At 41.7% G+C, this 21,943-nt stretch overlaps 2 protein-coding genes across 2 annotated transcripts in view; both read right to left on the bottom strand.

The window, feature by feature from the left end:
- Window positions 1-11,349, bottom strand: part of tex264a (testis expressed 264, ER-phagy receptor a) — a 31,564-nt gene extending 20,215 nt beyond the window's left edge. The window contains exons 1-2 of the mRNA XM_085923564.1: window positions 10,703-11,349; window positions 951-1,172 (exon numbers count right to left, since the gene is read on the bottom strand). Of these exons, the coding sequence (XP_085779690.1) occupies window positions 951-1,172; window positions 10,703-10,960 (480 nt within the window). The 5' untranslated portion in view covers window positions 10,961-11,349. The remainder of the gene's footprint in view (window positions 1-950; window positions 1,173-10,702) is intronic.
- A 219-nt stretch (window positions 11,350-11,568) lies between these two features.
- Window positions 11,569-21,905, bottom strand: fancd2 (FA complementation group D2). Its single transcript, XM_085923563.1, has 43 exons — window positions 21,398-21,905; window positions 20,865-20,999; window positions 20,717-20,784; window positions 20,441-20,547; window positions 20,294-20,354; window positions 20,164-20,216; window positions 19,994-20,072; window positions 19,750-19,874; window positions 19,599-19,686; window positions 19,359-19,463; window positions 19,137-19,237; window positions 18,957-19,068; window positions 18,836-18,871; window positions 18,552-18,698; window positions 18,345-18,479; window positions 18,131-18,262; window positions 17,957-18,061; window positions 17,763-17,872; window positions 17,612-17,666; window positions 17,390-17,509; window positions 17,204-17,277; window positions 16,996-17,130; window positions 16,827-16,921; window positions 16,641-16,756; window positions 16,195-16,303; window positions 16,022-16,120; window positions 15,801-15,895; window positions 15,397-15,555; window positions 15,204-15,320; window positions 14,972-15,100; window positions 14,789-14,907; window positions 14,604-14,714; window positions 14,186-14,316; window positions 14,007-14,106; window positions 13,779-13,901; window positions 13,605-13,698; window positions 13,398-13,469; window positions 13,248-13,286; window positions 13,100-13,174; window positions 12,912-12,986; window positions 12,695-12,841; window positions 12,545-12,628; window positions 11,569-12,170 (listed from the first exon to the last, which is right to left on the bottom strand). Exons 1-43 carry the CDS (start codon window positions 21,462-21,464, stop codon window positions 12,090-12,092), a joined length of 4,320 nt encoding a protein of 1,439 aa, XP_085779689.1. The 5' UTR covers window positions 21,465-21,905; the 3' UTR covers window positions 11,569-12,089.
- Window positions 21,906-21,943: the final 38 nt, after the last annotated feature.

The raw sequence follows: 21,943 nt of genomic DNA, 5'->3' as shown, positions 1-21,943 counted from the left end.
AGTGTTAAGTTGACGCACAAAGAGAACCAGAGTTAGTGGGATGTATACAAAACGACGTCACGGGTGTCTCCCTCCTTTTCGATTCCCTCGCATGCTGCTAAACCTACTCAATTAATCATACATTTCCAGCGCATTCGTAGAAGCACCCTCTAAACCGAAACTCCGCATCATTATGCATGAGGCTCGCTGGAGCTGCTATATGCCAGTCCACAAGTCAAATTGCATCAGGGTGGGGTCGAGTGTCAACAGGACTCGGGTCAGCTGATGGACGGTGACATGCACTTGTGTCGAGTAGATGAGTATGAAGATGTTGAAAACAGACCTCAGCTACCTTGCCAAGAGCCATACGGAAGCTGGTTATGGAAGAAGAATTATTATTTGTGGCAAAATGGCTGTCTCCTGAGACCGATAAAAACAAGTGGATTTTGCTGCTTAATTATGATTTCACGACTGCAATACTCAACAAAATGTCAAGCAATAAAATAAAATAAATAAAAATAAAATTGCATTAACGGTAAACTGAGTAACTGGTGAATATTAAGATATTTGTAGAATCTCTGATTTTGAATAACATAGCATAAAAAATGTCATTTTCAGGTTTGTTTGCTATATTATCAAAATGAAACCCCCCGGTGTGGACTATCTCTTATAAATTCTATAAATATCCACGCGCCTCGGCCTTCTGACCTCATAATTAGAGTACAATCAGGAAATAATGGCTCAATTGCAGGATGTGAAGCTTCCAGCTCCGCCAGCCTGCAATCTCGTGCTGGTGTGTTTGCAGAGGTGTGGGTGGTTGTGAGTGGAATGGCCTCAAGGCAGCTGAAAGCAAGCAGCTGGTGACCGCCAAAGAGACGCGTGGCGGAGGCTCAAAGACTTTTTGGGTTGAAACACCTCGCCACATTGTTTCTATTTGGATTATGTTTTCAAATTAGACAAAGCTCAAGTACCTCAATGTAGGCCTTGAGTCTCGGGTAGACCCTGAAAGGTGCCAGGATGTAAGAGAGCGAGGTGGTGCTGGGGAAGCTGGTGGTCACGGCATGGCTCACTTCTGGCACAGAAAACATCTTGAAGCCAAATTTCTCATAAAGCTTCTGCAGGTCTTCATCTGGCTTCTCTTCCCCTTCAGACAGAATGCTGCCTATGATGTAGCGGCACATCTCTGCAGGCCTCTGAAAGACAGAAAAGGTCAAATGTGAGGTTTTAATTGTGATTAAAATTAGTAGGTAGGGTTTTTCTTGCGCTGACACATTTTGAAGATCAACTGAATTTAAATAAGCGTGAACTGATTTGACCATTGACATTCACAAAAAGTGCCAAGAAAATGATTTGCCTGGTGCGGGGGCTTCAACCAACTCATGTCAGACATTCTTTATAATTTGGCTAAGTCAGACCGAAATTGTCTTGACTCTAAGACTAGATGAAATGAAGACTGGCAGTCTAATGTAGCGTCAGCAAAAAGCTGTGGAGGTAAATATGGAAAGCCTTGACATTAACTGGTGGAGATGTTGTACGTTCACATAGAGAGCAGGACCAGATAGTTGACAGCTGTGGAGAACATCTTCCCCACAGACAACCAAGAGTTCATCTCAAGTGTACACGTCTGAAGTGATGCAAAAAAAATAAAAATAAAATGACAAAACTATCAAACGCACAATTTAGGACAAGACGCGCTAACAAATAATGTACTACGTTGTCTAATCCCGGGTTCTTATAAAACAGGGATGTTGGCTTCCTTTTTCTTTTACCTTCTCTTCTTTACTTCGATTGTGTCTCACTCGTAGTGTGGTTTCGACACCTCTGCATACAGATGCGACAGCGACAGAATGACAATTACAAAGCCACATGAAGATGTGACAGCACATCACCCACCCGCATCTGCTTCAGCTTTTCAGATTATTTAAATTATATACAGAATAATAACAAATATTATATATATATGATATAAACTGACTTGTCAACAATGCATTCAAGGAAAAAAATAATATAATACAACAAAATACACATTTTCATTGTATTTCATTGGTAGGACTTCATAAGTATATTTTCTCTGAAGCTATACGATGCATAATTTAACCCCAAAAAAATGTTGGGGGGAAATAAAAGTGATTTTCAGGTTCTACTAAAAGGAAAAACACAAAATCAGTTCCAAGGCGTAGAGCATATTCTTTGATCACTCAAAAAGCAACTCTATAACTAACAGTACTTGTTACTTATGTTGAGGTTACTTATGAAAAAAAAAACTTGACATGGGAAAAACCAAGCCGAGCAGTAAATAAGAAGCTTTCGAGCAGCACCGAGCCACGGCATGATAAATTTAAGATCAACATCACACTGATGGAGACGTGACTGCAATAAGTTGAACCTTAAAAGTTCGCAAGATCGTTTCTCAGGCAACAGAATGAAGAGATGAGAGGTGATCGCTGCTATAAACAGTGTGAATTGGATCAAATCAAACCGGTTGACAACATAAAAAGAAAATAAATTGCTCTTTCGCTGTGTCTGATTTCTATTTATTTACTCATTTATATTTATTTATTTACTTTTTTTGAAATGCTTCCTTGGGATTAGCCTGCAAAAAAAATCTGAAATTGCTCAGCAAAAACATATTTACTGAGCCTATCCTTTTATAAATGATTAAAAACAGCAATGTGTTTCTTTAAGACCTGAACGCTGCTGCACCCATCTGTGGAAAGCTGACGCTGGGAGGGGAGGGGGGGGGGGGGGTAAGGTCACAGATGGGAGCCACCATCACTCATCCACAAGTGTCTGGCATCTCCACATAATTATCACATCGGAAAACGTTGCTCTTATCTATCTCTCATTTCACACCTTGTGGGATATGCTGCACTTTGAACGCATACCAATCCAATCCACTGAATTATCCTCCAGAATGCCCGTGAATGTCCGCAACGGTAACAAGAGATACTCTTGGTTTCGTCTTAGCCGTCCGTTACCTGGCAGACAGCCACGGCGACGTGTTCAACAGCTTTCTTCGGCTGCTTCCGACGGTGAATTATTCATTCGAGAAAGAGAGGCAGGACAGCACGCCTCTGTCAATATTCGTGTCCTGCATTGTCAGACGATATTACGACAGCCACGACGCGTCTAACAATAAAGCGGCGTTAATCTAAAGTAACTTTTTAAATGACTAAAATGTTGAACATTTGCATACTGATCACTTAATTCAATCAAAACTAGCAATGAATATTTTATAAAAGCTACAACAAAGAAACAATTCCATCACAAACATGGAAACTAATTAAAAATTGTTTTCGTTAGTATGAAAAGAATAATGGCGGAATATAGTCGGTGTGTTAATTAGGAGCAGCAAGTACATTTTGGATTACAAAAGAGAACAAACTCATGTATCCAGTAGATTCTTCTGTTAATTCCAAGCTTGTTTTCACTTTATTGTCGTCATTCAACATTCGCGAGCGAGTGCGAGTTGGTCGACATGAGCCTCTTTGCTTTGTCACATCAAATGGATCAGGCTATCAACAAACCTTCTGCGTTCTCTTTCAAAAGCAGACATCCGGTTCGAACAGTACATGACAATAATGGAAGCGGCCTCACGCTGAGGGCACAATAGTTGTCCTCCCACTTTTTTTTTTTTTTTCCCTTTTGGCACAATGCTGCCATCTCTCATGTTCTGTTCCGAATAAGAGCGTTTGCCAAAGCCGTTGCTCGCTAATGATATCATATTGGACTTCCCGCTGTCATTCTCGTCCTACACAATTTGCACAAACAAAGAAGACTTGTGCTTCCACGAGGCTGACAATTTCAGAAACAAAGGGCAATTAGAAAATGTTTCCTGAGCGCAACCCCGTTTGAACAAAATTAACTTGACTGTAATTAACACACTTATTGGAGGAAGGTAAGAGGTTGATATGTCATCGGGATGAATGTGATGTTTGTGTTAGCATTAACTCCACAAGTAACAAATTTGCCGCTTGAATGGGTTGCTAATATACATAAAAACTTCCATTCATTTCTGGGGGGCTGTTTGGTCATAATTTGTTGTGATTGTGAATTCATTTTACCCTCAAGAAACAATGAAAATTGTTGGAGCATAATTAACCCATTCCAGAGCTCACCAAACGTATCTTTAATGTCTTAGGCAATCGTCAATTCGTACAATTACATTCTCCCCCCCGCCGTGCTGCAAAAACAAATTTAGATGACAGCATCGGCTAGCATTTATTTCTGAGAATTGCAGACAGAAGACACATACAGCTAACCTTCGTGGAACGTTTGAGCCACTTGGTTCTAAAGGTGGCCTCTCGTCACAAATGGCGCCATTCTCATCTCTACCCCAGATACCTTAAAGCATTGTCTCTGAGGGTCTGTTGGGAGAAAAGGTAATTTCAAAAGTAATTCTTATCCTGAGGCTACAAGGGTTATTTTTGATGTATGAGGGCTTTCAAACAATAAAAAGGTACAGCTGACAGAGGTAATTCTTTATTAGCAGGCACATAATGAGGATTTACGCTCTTCATCTAGCCCGCTCTTGGACCTGTATCGCTTCCCTCCCGGCTATCGGTGCTTGGTTTCGAATGCTGGACCCAGCTGCAATAGGTCAGTAGTGTGTAGAGGTTCAAACCAAGTCAAAGCAAAAATATAAAAACTTTAATTTTTAGGTAAATCTGTGTTACCCTGAGCTCACATTGGGCTCGGAGTACCGCAGGGTTCAATACTTAGACCACTGTTGTTTTAGAAGTGTATCTGACGAAGTGGCTGGTAAATCTAAATCGATGATACAAAACAATCAAATAACAAAAAGTCGTCTATGTTCTTAATTAAAAAACAGAATACTGATATGACATTAATAACGGCACAGTTTATTAGTCCCCTTCACCAAAACAATACATCATTTTAGCTATCATCTCCAGCCATCATTTGACATTTGAGCATTGTGTGAATGAGTTTTTTCAATCTTATGGCCTCTAGCAAAGATATCCAGTCAAAAAAAAAGATGCAACATGTCCATTAACTATTTCATTTTTTTACAGCAGCTGCCTCTTGGTCTGGTTTTGCTTTTAGTACACGGTACAAAATTTCACTTGTGACTTCCTTAGTTCCCGCTTGTTAATGACAAATCTTTACAAGATCTTGCTGATGTGACCTCACACAGTCACCTAAGCAATCTCATTCTGTTCACTTGTTCCGATCGTGACTTCACACCTATTTCTGGAATACTAAGGCAGGTAAGTGTGGGTGAGCACTGGCGTACACAACCGGAGAGGTTGACACGCGGGGAGCAAGGAGCACAGTAAGATTACAGGCTTATAAATGCCTCGACAACAGCCGTCTCTTGACTCGGTGTGTCGGAGAGATAACCCGTCTTCGCCGATTGGATGCCAACCCTCCCCACTCTATTCCACATGAGGATGAGATGAGGAAGAACCGGGATAGAAATGGAGACTAATAGGGCTGTGCAGCATGTGCGCAGCAGGTATGCTGGGATGGGCTTTTTGCTGTCAAGTTAATGGATGAGGCATAGCAGGGGAGCAAGTAGGCTCCACTCCGCAAGCTAATGTGAATGAAGCACCGTTATAGACAATCTTTAAATGATCATTTATGAATTGATCATTGTTTTCGAGAAAAGTACATATGAGAACATGTCATGGTTACTTATTCTAGGAAGGAATTATATTCTGAGATGTTTAACAATTAAACATCAACACCGCTTCAAATTAAATTGCGCCCTCTAGTGGAAGCTTTCTAGATATACTTCATTGCTTTAAGAGTTAACACAACTTCAATGTGATCAATTGAATTCTTATTTGATGGCCCTTGTTTTTTTTTGTCTGTTAATCCATCGATAAACAAATACAGATCGGACCCCTTTAGGTGATGCTTAAACGTAGCTGGTAATTACACGCAGCATCCAGGGATGCTCTGGCATGTATAATTACTGGCAATGGCGATCGGCCGGCTGGAGGCGGGAACGCGGTTTTCCTTGGCTCCAGTTACGGAGCTGGTCGTCCAGCTGGCCGCAGGGTGGCCCTCCCCTTCAGCCAGATGTCGCAGAGCGAGGAGATGCTTTTCTCTAATAGGAGAGATGAACAAATTCCTCTCTCATCTGCATTAGCCAACCGCTTCGTTTACTAATGTTTAGCTTCTTTTTTTTTTGGGTGATTAATACCGGGCCGTTTCATCCATTTTTCTATGCACCGAGGTGAAAAAAAAACAATCGAGGCACAGAACTGATGATGTGGAAGATTTAAAGACATTTTTCAACACCTTGTTTTTCTAACTAATAGCAGCATGTGCGCTAATGTGTTAGTCTACAGCAATAAAATGGATGAATGGAGCATCCTTGAGCACACACAATATGATGGAAGGGGGACCAAAAAAAAAAAAAAAGAAAAAATACGGTCACCCAGCATGTTTTGGTCTGGATGGCTGTGCGCTCATTTTCCAGTGGCTCTCGTCTATAAACATGAAACGGGCGCCTCACGACAGGGACAGAATCACATTAACTCTAAAACCCGTAGAAGCGCACACGCAGAGGATCAACATATTTATTTCTCATTTTATGTCCGCATTTAAAAGTAGTGTCCCCTTTCCGATGAACCCCTCACCTTTCATGTTGTTTCCTTCGACACAGACATACAAGCGGTGGTAAAATACTAATAAATTTGACGGGAAGTGCAGCCGGCGCCAGGCGCTCTGATCAGAAATTCATTCATTGATGAATTGGAGCACTGTGAAGGCTTTCAAGGTGAGTCAGACTGCATCCAATTTATATACACCTCTTTCCAGCCAGTGCCGCGACCACACCTCAAATCATCCCTCAGTGCCACTCCCGCACAAGTCTATGTGCCCAAAAATGTTTCCCCTCCCCTCTGCTTGCCTCAAGAAGCCTCAGCGGCAACATTTGGGTGGATATAATGAGAAGTATGTCAGTAAACCACATTCGGGAATACTGAACGCAATGAGAGCGTATTGTCTGTCTACGTGTGTTGCTGCGCTTATTGTGCGTTGTTAAAGAGTCATAAAACAGAAGGCAGAGTAATGTGGTTTTAAATGCACAATTGGAATTGTCTTTATGAAAAAAACTTCCTCTGCCAAATTGTTGCCTGTTGTGAAGTGAATTGACTTGAGCCCACTATTACCATAAAGCACTACTTCTCTTTCTCCTAGTTAGTCAAAGCAGGCACACATAAAAAAAAAAAACAGCCCCACTATTATAAACAATTTTATGGAGGGCATCAATTGCTCAAGGGTTTATTCAACAAACAAATTGGATGTTGAGCAGCACCCCAGAACGGATTAGGTTGCTTATCTATGAGTTACTCATGCTCTGCTAAATTATTGCTCGCACCCCGGCGACACACCCACAGCTCCTGCTCGCTATCTTTGATGAATCTCGCAGACAGCAGCCCGCCTACGGATTGGTTGCTCTTTTATGGCCCGCTGCTAGACAAGAGCTTGTTTACCTCGTCGGGAAAGCTGTTCCAGCGGCAACGCAGGGAGAAAGCTTTACCCTCAGGATACTCCATCGTAAAGATAACCTCAAATGTGGCTGATCTCTCTGTTTGTTTGGTGCACCTGCAGGCCGGCGAAATGACTCCTGGGCGGCACCCGGGCTAAACTGCTGAATCCCTCAGGCTTGTGTTTGCAATTACAAGCGCATATGCAAACAGTCACAAGCACGTATACGCGTAACAAATCATAAAGAGTTCAAGGGGGAGCGACGAGATGTTGTGCTAATTAGACTCAAAGACCTAAACAATGCAAGAGGAGAAGGTCAGCTACACCGCTGACGCTTAAAACCACACAAAGTTGTCATCCATCCATTTTCTGAACCGCTTTGTCCCCACGGGGGTCGCGGGCGTACCTAGGGACAATTTAGAGTTTTCAATCGACCTACCAAGCATGTTTTTGGGAATTGGGAGGAAACCGGAGTGCCCGGAGAAAACCCAAGAAGGCACACGGAGAACATGCAAACTCCACACAGGGAGGGGTGGAGGTAGAATCGAACCCGCACCCTCCTGTTAGGCGGACGTGCTACCCAGTGCACCACAAAGTCATCATGCTTGTCAAAATAACAACATTTGGAGTCTGGGAAACTACTTAAAGTCAATATGAAAGTTACTTAGCGGAATTCTGTGACCACTGCAAGTTTTTCTTCTTTTACTGACAGGGCCGACCAATAATTTTGTCTACGTGAGTACGCACCAACAACAACTCAAACTAACCTTAACATCTATGGGCAATTTTGAATCTGGAATGCATGTTTTGGAAATGTTGGAGGAAGCCAGAGTTTATAGAGAAACCCCACACAAACAAAAGGAATATATGCAAACCCCACATAAGATGTCCAGAGGCAAGATTCAAACTCCAAATCTCAGAATTGTGAGACAGACATGCTAACCTATATTTCATTTTATTTCTGTTGTTGTTGAGTTTTTTAATCATGATGATTATGATCAGAAATTGAGCTCAAGACATAGCTGCAATTGGGGGACACGGTCCTTCTACACGACTGAAATCCTGGAATAATACTGCCATCTAGTGGTCAGAAGTATGCTAACACGGACATAGCTGGAAAAAAACGCTGTTAATTAATATTTAATTCCACTAATTTACATGGTTGTAATCTAGGTTTTTCATCCATTTGTTTTTTTTTTTGTTTCAGGAACCTTTTAAATATATACACATTTATCCAAAAAATCTAATGTTTACCAAAATAAGGAAAGTTACAGAATGATGGATTTTTTGTGTGTGCTTTCTAACAACTTAGATTGGTGGTTTTAATCGGACTTCAGCCTTCCTGTAACAACCAGTCCATCGTATACGCCCTACATCAGCAGACTGTTGGAATTTAACCCACTGTATCCATGTCTACTGTGTGGAAAATTCCCAGTTTTGAAAAATCACAAGTTTTCACAAATAAATACTCCATCGGGAAACCCTGAGTCATCTGCTGCAAGTCATGGAAATCTGTTGTGAGAATAAAGCAGGGAAAGAAAAAAAAAAAAAAAACCCACCTACTATCATAAAGTAACCTTTGTTTTCTCTTGTGTGCAATGAGTAAATAGACTTTGTAAAAAGGTCGACAAAGTCCCATAGAAGAAAGCCAACATGGGAAAATAGCAATGACAGTGAATGGCCATAGCGAGGTTTCTGCTGACTATGTAACATTGTGACCCAAATTTGTGTCACAAGTTATAAAAGAAAAAAAAAAAAGAAAAAGGACTGTGCTCTGTTTGTAAAATTATGTCAGACTGCAGTTTTTTTTTGTTTTTGTTTTTAATTAAGCAGGGCACACAATACTGTTGCTGTGGGAGCTCGTATAATCACTTAAGAGCATCCTTGTGATCCTGCTCTAGTCTATCCAATAATAGTGAGAGGAACAGAAACATTCTAAATAAATAAAGAACTCGTCGCTTTGCTTCTGACCACAGCTTTGCTCAAGTTTTCCTCTCATATTCAACTTTTCCACTGACACAGACTACATATTTGGCTATAATTCTAAATACACGACTTCAATTGCGGTGAGCTTCCTGATGTTTTTATGATTTTAAAAATGAGTCATTCAGCAATTTTAAGATTCAGGAATAGAAATAAAGTTGAATTCATTGCATACCCACTCACATGCAAATCCACTTTTTAATGTAGCATTTGGATTAAATTACAATATGATGTCACCGGGCAAGCGTGACCACAGTTTGGACTGCTACGAGTGAAATGTGCATTTCCTGCACGTCAGTGGAAAAACTTTTGTTTGCATCTTTGCAACTTTTGAGTCAAGTGAGGCAGCCCACAGCCAGCATGTTAGGGTGGAAAATATCAACAGTGCAACGTGGCATTTAACAGCTGACCGGTTTCATCATCCAGGCTGCTTTGCTCAAAAGACTGCTTTGATCCGTCTTTTCTTTTATAAGAGTTATCATAAAACCATCTTGCAAGTGATAAAACCACAAAACTTTAGCCAATTGCAAACATTTGGAAACTTTGTAATACAAAGACTCACTTATTGAGATAAACAGACTATAATATAGGCAGCGACTTTGAATATAGGAGAGCTTGTTTACAATATTTTGACAGGGGATTTTTGTTACAAACTAGTTTGGGCAGAACACACGCTTAGTTAAAAGCCGGTAATTATAACGTTTGGAGTTTATAAACAACATTCAATTACCTGCTTTGGGCTACAATATGACATCATACAGCACAAGAAGGTATTTTTAATTACTGGCATACGTACTGTTTTTAACAGTTTTTTTTTTTTGTATCTATATATATTGATGTACAACTTAGAAGTGATTTTCATTCAAATATTTAAGTACTCAGTCGACAGTGGCCTTGCCTGCTGGAGTATTGTGATTGCATTTTGCATGGATTCCATTGTGGGCAGATGGTAATGTATCAAAAAGTGAAGTTTTCTGTTTCTAATTGTACTTTGATCCTGTATGCATACCTTTATGCATTTGACTGTCACGATTTGTACTCTGCCTTTCAATAGGTTGACATTTTCTGGTTGAATAAAAGTTTTGATTTGATTATCACATTATTCGATTATTCGATTAAACGCACGGAATTTTGAACGAGTGGGGGGGGGGGGGGGGGGGAGTGGTACAATGATAACGCCCCTCTCAATTTTAGCCACGAAATTAGCCTGTTAATAGTGATCTTGTTATGAAACAAAGCACTGTGTTTCATCATCACATACGCACACGCACACACACACCTGCTCGGGGTCATCGTAGAAGACCCCGATGGTCTTCTGCTTGGGTCCGATGCTGCACGTCTCCGTGAAGGCTGCCCCGCAGTCCTTGTATGCCCCCTCTTTGAATTTATAAGCAAAGGTCACGTTTTTAATCGGAGGTGGTCCTGTCTTCACGTCCACAGCCACCAGGAGACCCGAGTAGATCAAGTAGGACCCCACGGTAACGAGCAAACATAGCAGCAGGACGGCGATGAGGAGCAGCAGTAGAAACTCAGACATGTTTACGGTAAAGACTGCAGATTGTTTGACTGGGGAAATATGTCAAGCCTCAAATGTCCTCTTCCGGTTTTGACGCGGCGACTGTGACTCAACAGGCTCATATGACAGCTACAAGGGCGAGCATGGAGAATCGGTTAATTTTGACAGCTTGTAGGAAAACCCGTCCACGTCTAGGGACTCGGTTAATGACACTTTGTTTACAGTGGTTTCCCCGAACAGTTGGATAAGCTTCCTGGATAGACCACCCACCATAACTTAAAGGGGAACATGTCTTTATCTTCTAAAGGACGATGTTAATATTAATCAAAAGCGAGCATAGTTTGTACGTTAATACAAAAAAAAAAAGCTATGGTTAGTTTGTCTTCTGATATGATGTGTTTGTTAAGGAATGTGTAAACACATATTTACCATGAGCTACCCCGTGAGTGTGTAGTGGTTCAGTCCAACAGGAAACTGACATCTGCATCTAACTTCTCCACTCTTTGAGTTACGTTCTTGTGCTCTTTCGATGATGCGAGTTTGTTTCAACTAATGTCAGCTTCAAACGTAAAGCTTTTTTAAAAAGATGCATTCAGTTCCACAGAGGGAAACTATGGAATCTCACTGATGTTTACGTTTCAAACGATCAAAGTTTTATTCACGTGTTGTTGCGTGACGCATCTTGACCGACTTTTTTTTTTTCCCCTGCAGGAAGTTAAATACTGCTTTTACAAAACTAGTGCTTTTTACTTGTATATACTTGACCAGTGCCAATTATATGCTCCATGCAAGAAAATCTGCACAAACAAAAATATATCTCCTGCACATTCAGCTTGAGCCAGCAATTTGCACTATTTGTGGTATTTAAAAGAAACAGATCTCAGTGTTAACTGTGTACTGTATGTATCCGACAAGCTGAACTTTTATTTAAATTTATATTCTGTCGAGATAAAGATTTATGTGTGGATAAGGTTACAATGAATTACAGAAACAACAACAATTAACATTACATTTGTAAAATATTTTAGAACACTACATAAAAAAAAAAACATTGTGAACAGTGCCAAGAAGAATTTTGACTATAAACTTACCCAAGACCATCACATGCAGATGTGTATTGTAAAATATGCTAAATAAATTTGTGGAAATTTTAGAATGTTTCAGAGTCATCTGTTTGATTCTGATCGTCACTGTTCCTCTTGTTTTGCTTTTCAGCGTCGCTGGCCTGCTCCTAAGGGGAAACACACAACTGACATTCAGAACTCCTTTGCATAACGCCAGTGTTTATGTAAATCGTTATAAACGTCAGATAACATGTTCTGGGGACTGACAAAATACCATTCACTTACTGGAGAAGTGCATAATAAATAACCAATTTATCTTATCAGGCACAGTAGCCTCTTTAACTTTAAACAAGCTGCTTTGGCAAGACTTTGTCAGTTTTCACTCCTGCCAAACGTTTAAGCTACATGCTGCTTACTCAGCATCCTTGTGTTTGCATAATGCCCTCGCTCCAATCAACAAATTGTAAAAATGCACTTAGACTCAAAATATGTCAATCATATGATGAATCGAGCCATTTCTCTGTCAAAAATGGCTTAATACCTCTTCCTCAGATTGGCCCTGCGGATCCACGGCTTCTTCTTCCTCTTCACTTTCTTCTGTCCTTTGAGAAAGAATCTCTTCACCCTGCAGCATACAGGTCCATATTATCATATGCACATAAATCGCCAAATCAGATCATGTGAATTAAACCTTAAGGTTGCGATTCTTCAGGTTCCCCATCCAAAAAGCCTCCTGACAGTTGTTGAGGGTGAGCATGGCCTTGACTCTGTAGACAAACAGCTCGAGACTCTTCTTCAAGGCCGGGACGTGGCTGGTCAAACTTGTGTCTTGATTAATCTAAATTGTCGAAATTAGGTTAGAAAATTCACATTCCTTGGGTTAGGGTAATGCTAACAGTATACGGTACCTTTGAGTGTCCGCAAATATAATGAAGCTGGCGAGTACTGAGCTGGATGGTCTTTAACAGATTCTGTACGTCCTCCTAAGGAAGAAGACTTTGTCACTGCACTGGCAACACTTCACTTCACACTTCTTCTTTTTCATGATCTGCTTTGTCATGGCGCTCCATTTGCCTCTGACGGAGACGTCACACACCTTGTGCCGTTTAAAACTGTAGTCGAGCAGCGGCATCCCCAACTTCAGGAACGAATCCAAAAAAAGACGTCCGTACTAGAAAGAAAACAAGGTTTATTCATTCAAAGTCTTCCCTTTCAATTCAACTCAGCAATACGTTCAAACTGACCTTAAGGCACACATTCAGGACGGGCCTCAAGTTAAACACCTACGTGACAGGAATAGAAGCCAAAAGGTGAATTTATGAAGGATAACGTCAAATGAAAATAATCTACTAGAGCCAGCCAGAAGGTAAATATGATGATGACAGATGACACACCTTTACTTGGCTGACCAGGATGTGGAAGTTCCGGACTGCCAGGGTCCATGTCAGCAGCTTTTCACTCTGCGCCTGAAGAGGGCATGATGATCTTTAAGTAAAGTTAGTTAGTAGCCATCTTACAGTTACTTGATTAAGTACACAAAATATTAGCTGCTATAACTCATGAAAATGGCTAGTGACTGTAGACGACATCTAGTGGCAAACCTCGCTACTGTCACTGATTTTCCCTGATGGAATCTTCCGGACCGATTTTTCCAGCTCTGCCATCGCAACTTTATAGAAGACCACAAATGTCTGCCTGTGGGAAGAGAGTTGGAAATGCAACCTCAGATTGATCACAGACGTATGATGACGAGTTGACCGTAACAATTTATTTACTTGCTGAGCGTTGGCCAGGAGTCAGAGCTCTCGCCTTTTGACGCGTTTCTAATCTGAGAAAAGCCTTCATTAGCTATTTCCTCCACCGCTTTCAGAACATCATCCACGTGATCCATGTAGATGCTGCGGATAGAACATTTTAAATTTTAACTGACTGTGATTTGAATTTGTAATAACACAAAGATGCAGGTCAGCCTGATGTGAGGTGTTTCTGCTAAGTTGACATGCCTGAGAAGAGCGAGAAGTGCTTCATTGAACTTAGCCCCTCGTTGCTTTTCACCATTGACCGTCACCCACGACTGGCACAGGAAGCCTCGTGCAAGGGAAGCTTAAGTAGACAAAACAATGGTCATATAAGGTTGATTGTAAAGAAGGAGATGTAATTGCTCGAAAGTTGTCAAACTAACCAGTCTGCTCCCTGTAAACAATGGCGTTGCCTCCTTTCTCAGAAACAGTGGACAGCAGCTGAGAGAGGCACAGAGCTGAACTGAGATTCGGAATGGTGCTGCGGTACTTCAGCAGGTATTCAAAGCTGTGTCTGAGAACAGAGAGGCAAAGTTTCAAGTTATGGATATCATGTTTGCAAATGTGTTTTGGGAAAGAGTCTTCTCAGTGCAACAGCTGAGATAAAGGTGCATCAACAGATGTACAAATGTAGAAGTTTTAATAAAAGCACTTCTATTGTTTTTTTTTTTTTCCAGCAAGTGTTGCTGGTATGTCACTCGTTGAACAAATATTCTGAGGAAGATTGTGATTTTTTTTTTCTCCATAAATTGGAAGAAGTGGTACCAACATGAACAGTTATCTTTCAGCCTTTTGACTCACTTAACAAGCAGCTCTAGGTTCAGCTCAGGTCCTCCATCTTTTAGTCGTCCCGCCAAAACTCCTAAAGCTTTCTTCAGTAAGTTTCGCTGGCCTGGCTGGCTGAATCCAGACCTGCACCCAAACAAACGGATTGATTTAAAGCACAAAAAAAAAAGACTCATGGCCTGATTTGCTCCCTTGCTCACCAGCTAAAGATAGTGTTGAACACTTGCAGGAGAAGCTGACAGCAAGAAGATATTAACCGGTGCTCCTGAGCGTCTGTGGCGGGCCCGTCCACAAGACCGTCGTTGTCGGAGAGCAACGTCTTAAAGAAAGACACAAGTGAAATAAGGATGGCCCACTTTGAATCCCACTCACTTCTTTTCTACCTGGAAATGGTTGTGACAGTTTTCCAAGTGAGAGCAGAGGGCGGGCAGCATCTGGACACAGAAGGAAGCCACATCCTTGGGGCTCGTCTGTTGCAGGTGAGAGAAGCCTATAGACTTGTCGGCCCTCGCCTGTCACAATGGAGCAAGAGCAACTTTAGTTAAGTGAGTAAAAAAAAATAACAAAGCTATGAATGGCTCAATTAGCGTGGCTGTTGTTTTGAAAGTTGTGCACCTTGAGGAAAGGCAGTCTTTTGGCTGGGACAGCCGTCAGACGAAACTCGAGTTTTCGAAGCATATCTTCCAGCAGGAAAACCAGCTCTGCCGGACCCAAAAGAACCCCCTGGTGCTCCTAAGGCAGATTCAAAACACGCAGGGACTGAGCGATGTGGATATTGATTTGAATTTTTGGAAAGGTTTTATCTCACCTTGCGGCCAAGTTCAGAATCCAGCATTGAGCGGGTCCGCAAGCCGCACTGCAACACACTGAGAATCTCCATGTCGAGCTCCCTGAAAAATGGCCTGTACGAAGCCAGGTTGACTCCTTGTCGGGCCTCCTTCTCTTTATCTTTTTCCTTCTCCGGCTCCTTTTGGAAAACATGTCAAGTGTACAAAGGAAAAAAAACACAAATGAAATTGTTTTTACTGGTAGTGTGTCAACTTTAAATCTGACAAGTTTTCATTTTGCTTGTTGTGACTATCTACACCAAAGTAGAAACCTACTCAATTCAAATTTGGGAGATTTTTGTGAGGTTACAGTTTCTGAAGCTGCAACAGTACTAAAAAAAAAAAATACCTCCATCCTGGAGTACAATTTGAATTCATTGTCCACCTGCTGTGTTTCATCTTCTTCTATCTTGTCCTCTACCGGAGAGCTAATGTCAGAGGAATTCTTCCCAGGCGCCTTCCTCTTCTTTCCTGAGGCATCTGGAAAGCGTATTTCAAAAAGACATATTATCTTCTCTGTGCCTGTTCACTCCTTCAGATCGTTAGTTTTTTTTAATTTTTATAACGAAGCTATCGTATACAAGAGCTCCAGTTCTATTTGCTTACCTTTCTTTGCCTTGTTCAAAGGAGCAGCAGCGTTGGGTACAATTATCTCTGTGCTCTCTCCATCAAAGTTAGCAACAGGTGGAACGTAGCCAGGAGTAACTAGAACAAAGAGCGTCATTGTAAAGATCACTGAGGCAGGTAATGAGAGACGATAGTGTGCACGTGACGCCCACCGGCTAAAGCTCGCTCCAGCAGGGTGTGAAGATAAGTGATGTTCTGCAGGCGGGTCATCACTTTCATCTTCATCTCTTTATCTTTGGATTTACAGAAGGCATTTACCACCTGCCAACACACACCAGCAGTTATGGTAACATTGGTTAAAGAAGTTCAATTTAAAGTCCCTGTAAAGTCGAAAAAAAAACTTGTAAAGAGTGTTAACAAGTCAGTATAATTCAAATGAGAGAAATCTTCTAAATAGATCAAACGAGGTTTCAAAATGGTGAAAAATCAAGCCGTTTCCTCCGCTCTCAAACACTGTGTCGCTGAATTTCGTGAAACTGCTCAACTGTCAATCAAATACCAGTTCTACAACCTGGAGAAAAAAAATCCATGTTTGAGTTGAGAAAATGTATCCTGTGGTGGTTGAAATCCACAGTCGCAATAAGTCCTGTGCAGTTACCTCTCTGAACCAGTTGACGGTGTGAAATAACAGAGTGCAGATAAACTCCTTCTCCACTTTGGACAGGCTGTCAATTTTTTCGACAACATCCATGTCCGTTAAGATGACAGGGCAGCCTGGAATCCCACAAGTGCACACACTGTTAGTTATTTAGTTATTTTATTCGTCAATCAAGTATTTTCTCACCCAGTAAGGCATCAATCTCCTCCAAGTCTCCTTGGTTCTGCTTCTCCTCACAAAAGCGCAGCAGGCGGAAAAATGGGGACAAACAGAGAGCACTTCTGTTGACAAGAGAACAAAGTTAAGGTTGCCATTTAAATCTGCAATCCAGAAAGATGACGTTAAAGTCACCGACTTCTTGTCTCGACGATGCCGCTCAGCTTTTCCGTGCATGTCTTTAGCAAGCAAAGGCATCAAGTTGATGGCGATGCCTCCTTGACTTTCATCATCGTCTAGGTTGTACATGATGCGGGGTGGGAAGGGGAAGGACCTGCCAGCATTATCAGACAGCATTAACACCAGAATGGCAGATTATCAAAAGCACAGATGAGCCAATCACTGACCCTGATATTTCTGGACCCACATCCACCACAAAGTCATCCTGGAACACATCTAAGACTCTGTTGCAGATCTTTTCCTGCGTATGAAGAAAAAGCACATACTCGACCATACTGAATAAAGAAATGCAACCCACACACAGCACTCGAGAAAAAAAAAAAAAATCAACGCTTGTAAGAATTTCTATTTACCTGCACTTGTGGGTCCAGAGTGGATGTTTGAATCAGATTGGCCAGCTCGTCACAGTACAAAGCTGTCGCCTCAGGTGAAGTCTCACTACTGGACTGCACCAACTCAAACAGGGCTGACAACTGCAACAAGATAAGAAAGCCTTATCATTTGTCCAACCAATTTAAAACTGAAATGAACTACTATCAAAACAAATATGAAGTCAATCAAGTCTTTACGTGTACCTGTCTGAATCTCTCTGGCGGTAACGAGATGTTCTGACTATCTTTGACTCTAGGTCTGTAGTTGTGCAAAGAGTATAATGAGGAAATAAAAATTGACAGCAGGGGATAAAAAGCTGACACAATAACCTGAGAGGAAAAAAAACCCTCTTACACGCATGCCCCCATGCTGCCAATAATCATCACGCCACCAATGATCCCGATGCGCTTGTACTTGGGCGCGGTGCTGGAGAGTTGTTTGCGGATCACAATGTGCATGTCGTCCTGAAGGAAGGGACGTCAAGAGAACATGACAAATAGAGCTGAACAATTTCATTACTAATTCCAAATATCTTGAATTGAACACACTTGAATGTGTGAGCCCTGCTGTGGTCCAAATGCCAGCTTGCTTAGCAGATAGAAAAGTCTACGAATTTGCTGAGGTGTGAGATTGTCCAGGTAGTCCAGAATTCCCTGCAGAAAATATTGACGTCACAAATTTGTTCATGCTTTCGGTTTTTAGCGCAACGACCTTTGCCTGACCTTCACAAAAACGGCATACGGTCCCATTTCTGTCGGGTTTTCAGTAATCAGACCGCAGAGCAGCTCCAGGGCCATGTCCACCTCGCTGCCGGCACCACTGCAGACGTGGGTCACCAGTGAACCCACAACCTCCTTCGACAGAACACGTGAGGCATATTTTCGATTTTGATCAAGATTACACACGTGCGTATTCAAACGAGAATGGTGTGCCAACCTGCTGACAGTACGTATCGAAAGCGGCGAAGGAATGCCGATACATGAGCCCAGCAAACTGGACCGCGCAGGGGACTGGCGAGCGCAGCAAACTCTGAGCCAGGGCAAGGATGGAGGTAAAATATCCCCGCAGGACCTAAACCAGAATGAAACAAACACGTCAAATAATGATAAATAAGTCCAGCTGAGTGTCAGTCAATGCACTTGCCTGCTTGTTATCCTTAAAAGTCTTCTGCAGCAGTGACTCAGAGATCAGCCCAGTCCTCACTTTCATCCTCAGAACGTTCTCGGCGCCTCGGCGACTCTGGTTGGCGTTAGTGGAGTGCAGGATGAACAGGACCAGAAGATCTATCACCTAATGTGGATCATTTGATCATCATTTGGTGACGCACAGGAAAGTTTTCTACATTCAAACTATGGTGAAACGTATCGAATTGTTCTTACAATAAAAAAGTGAAGATATTTCTATCTACATGACATTTTGACATTCACCTTGTGGTCCTCAATTTCTTCCACAGACTGGATTGCCTGAAGAAAAACAAGATGTTGTGCAATGGCAATGGTTGTTTTTGCAGCAATCAACCCCAAAAGAAGGAACCTAACAGTCGTGCACCTTGAGCCAGGCCTCAGATATGCTCTTCTGGAAGCGCACTGCTGATTTAATGGTATCCACGATCAGGGTGACGCTATCCTGGTTGCCAGTGGTTGCTGTAGCCGAATTGGACCTAATCCAAACAGAAGACATGAGAATTTGGCAGGATCATATATTCGTGTATAATGTGCCGAGTCATACGCCGTTGCTCCTTTGCTCTTTAGGCGGCTCTGGGATGCTTGCAGCACAGAAGGGAGAACACACTGCTCCAGTTCAAGCTTCTTGCGGAGCCCACACACCACCTGTCAACAAACAAATATGATGTCATAATAAATATACAAATGTCACACGAGTATAAATCATGGGATATTTTGACACTTTATGTAACACACATTGGGTTTGACTTGATTCAAGTGCTCTGACCTCAAATGCATCAGACGCTTGAGCGGAATGCAAAACAAATTTGACCACCACTGGAAGGTCTTCCAGTTGCACGGCCGCGATGGTGGTCATAACAGCTCCTCGAACCTGATACAAGGACATCTTGATTTTGGGGCAGTTTCATGCAAAAATTCACTCTTTCATTATACAAAATGGATCAAACATTAGCAAGATATTGTAAACGTTCCATAAGAACATCAAAAAAGCCCGACTTGTTGGTACCTCAGTCAGTAATGAAGAGCTGATGTTCAGGCTTGAGAGAGCATCCAAGATAGCCACAGTCAACTGAGTGTTCTCCTTCAGTAAAGAACTGCAGAGAAGGTGTACATTTTTAGCAACATGATGATTCTAGCTGGGAATCGACAGCACATACTTCAGCTCCCTGGCTATGTCATTGTGCTGCGAGTCTTCCAGTATCTCCGGCAGGCTGGTGATGATGTCACACTGGACGTCTACTGGTGCCACCGCCACCAGCTCCATGAGCTTGGCCGCCAGCTCCTACATTTTCAGCCACATTGAAACGGCTTAGGTACATAATCGGCATTCAGAATCTCCTGATGACTTATTAGAACATCCACAGAGGAAAACAATTTAGCATCTCATTAAAGAATATCTACCTTGCTTTCCACCACTTTGTCAAGCCACTTGAACTGGTTAATGATAGTCCGTGGAATACTGAGTCCGGCTTCGTCGGCACTACAAGACAGAAAAAGATGCCGTCACAATTACAAGTATTGTATTTAAAGCAAAATTATTTGCTAACATGGGAATGAACATGCAATCTGACCTGTTGAGCATATATTCAGGTAGTTTCTCAAGCAACGTGTCAATAATAAGAGTCTAAATCATGGAGAGGAGCAGACATCAGTGGTCCATTGACAAAGCATATTTGAAGTTGTCCTTTGAGCTAGTTGTACCTGAAGCATCTCAATGCCAAGCAGCATACGCAACAGGCTTTCCTGGAAGGAGCTGACACAGCTGCAATACAAGAACGTTACAAACATCTCCGGAGAGGCAGAACCTTGCTACTAGATGCTTCTGTGTTGAATGTGATTGAAAGTCACCTGGGATCGCCATCGGGCGGTCTTGGAACACAAGGGAGGAGGCAGTTTCTAAACCTCTCTATGTCGTCAATGTGAGACTCAAGTCCACTGATGAATTCCTGTAAAATCTGCTGGACATGGCAAGTGGTCTTGATTGTAATGACAGATTTTGTAATGTTTTTTCAATAAAACTGGGTTGACAAACTATATTACATAATTTGACAAATGACAATTGCTTAACTTAGATTATTCTTTTATTTTTTTGATTCATTTCAGATATGTGTATCGTATACTCACACCAGGGTACCTGGGACTCTTCTGCAACTTTTGTTTGATCCTTTTTTGAAACACTACCTGGTCAACAGCTGGGAAGAAAGACATACAAAAAGTCTTTGGTTCCGATTTAACAAAGTGCTTTGAAATTTTGGGCGCTTTTGAAACTTACCAATCTCGTTTGAGACGCTGCCGTGAGTCAATGTGACACCCGCTTCTCGAATAAACGTACTAAATACACTTTCACCTGTCTCTTCTGCTGCAGACACCTTAGACTGACGACCAAGAGTGCGGCTCTTCTTTGGCTCTGTGTGCAAATAAAACAATTTAGACATAAGATCTACAGTGGCTTGTATGTATGTCTCACAGTTCTGAGGTTGGGATTTGAATCTGGTCTGGCCATGCTCAAGTGGTTTTATTCTCGAATCTTACTCAAATGTCTCCGGATGTTGCATTATTTCAGTATGTATACATTTTCTGACCACTGTTTGGTGGTGTGCTGTATTGGCCCGAATATAAGACGAGGTTTTTTTTATTGAAATAAAACTTAAATAAAGGGGGAGGGGGGGTCGTCTTACATTCGGGGTCCAGACAAAGGCTTTTTTCAAACTTGAGTCTTGAAAAAGTCTTATAATCGGGGTCGTCTTATATTCGGGCCAATACGGTATTTTTCTTATATGTGCCTGGCAACTTGTATTAACTTACTAGTTGATGAAGCAACTTGTTTCTCTTCATTACTCACAGACGAGCTTCGTCTTTTCATCTTCTTCATTTTGTAGATAGATATGCAAATGTTGCTACATGCAATTTAACGCTGTGCGAAAAACTAGGCTAGCAACACACAACAACATAACACAACAAATGTCCAAGCGCTAACGTTAGCTTGTCGTGTCAACGCCAATTCTGGATCATATTGCTTTCGTTTCGAACGTTCGAATAAAATTCCGCTTTGGGGATTATATAAAATATAAACTTGATGAGCACGGTCTACCACGAAGCTATCCTTCCCAGATGAATTTTACAGTGCGGCAGACTACATGCAAAACATAACTCGCGCCTATTATCAATACGTCACTGTTGCGCTCGGGGACCGTCTACAATTACATGGAGGACAAGGGAATATAAAAGCACCGAAACGTGTAATTTTATGACAATAAATCAAATGTTGCATATTAAAGCCTCGTATAGTACTTATCACTCTTGTTCGGCAATACATTTTTTAAATCTTTTTCTCTGTTAAACCACGTTACA

Source organism: Syngnathus leptorhynchus, chromosome 11, assembly GCF_054491065.1.
Source record: "Syngnathus leptorhynchus isolate UIUO chromosome 11, UIUO_Slep, whole genome shotgun sequence".
Lineage (NCBI taxonomy): Eukaryota > Metazoa > Chordata > Actinopteri > Syngnathiformes > Syngnathidae > Syngnathus > Syngnathus leptorhynchus.
This window is presented reverse-complemented; position numbering and strand designations above follow the sequence as displayed.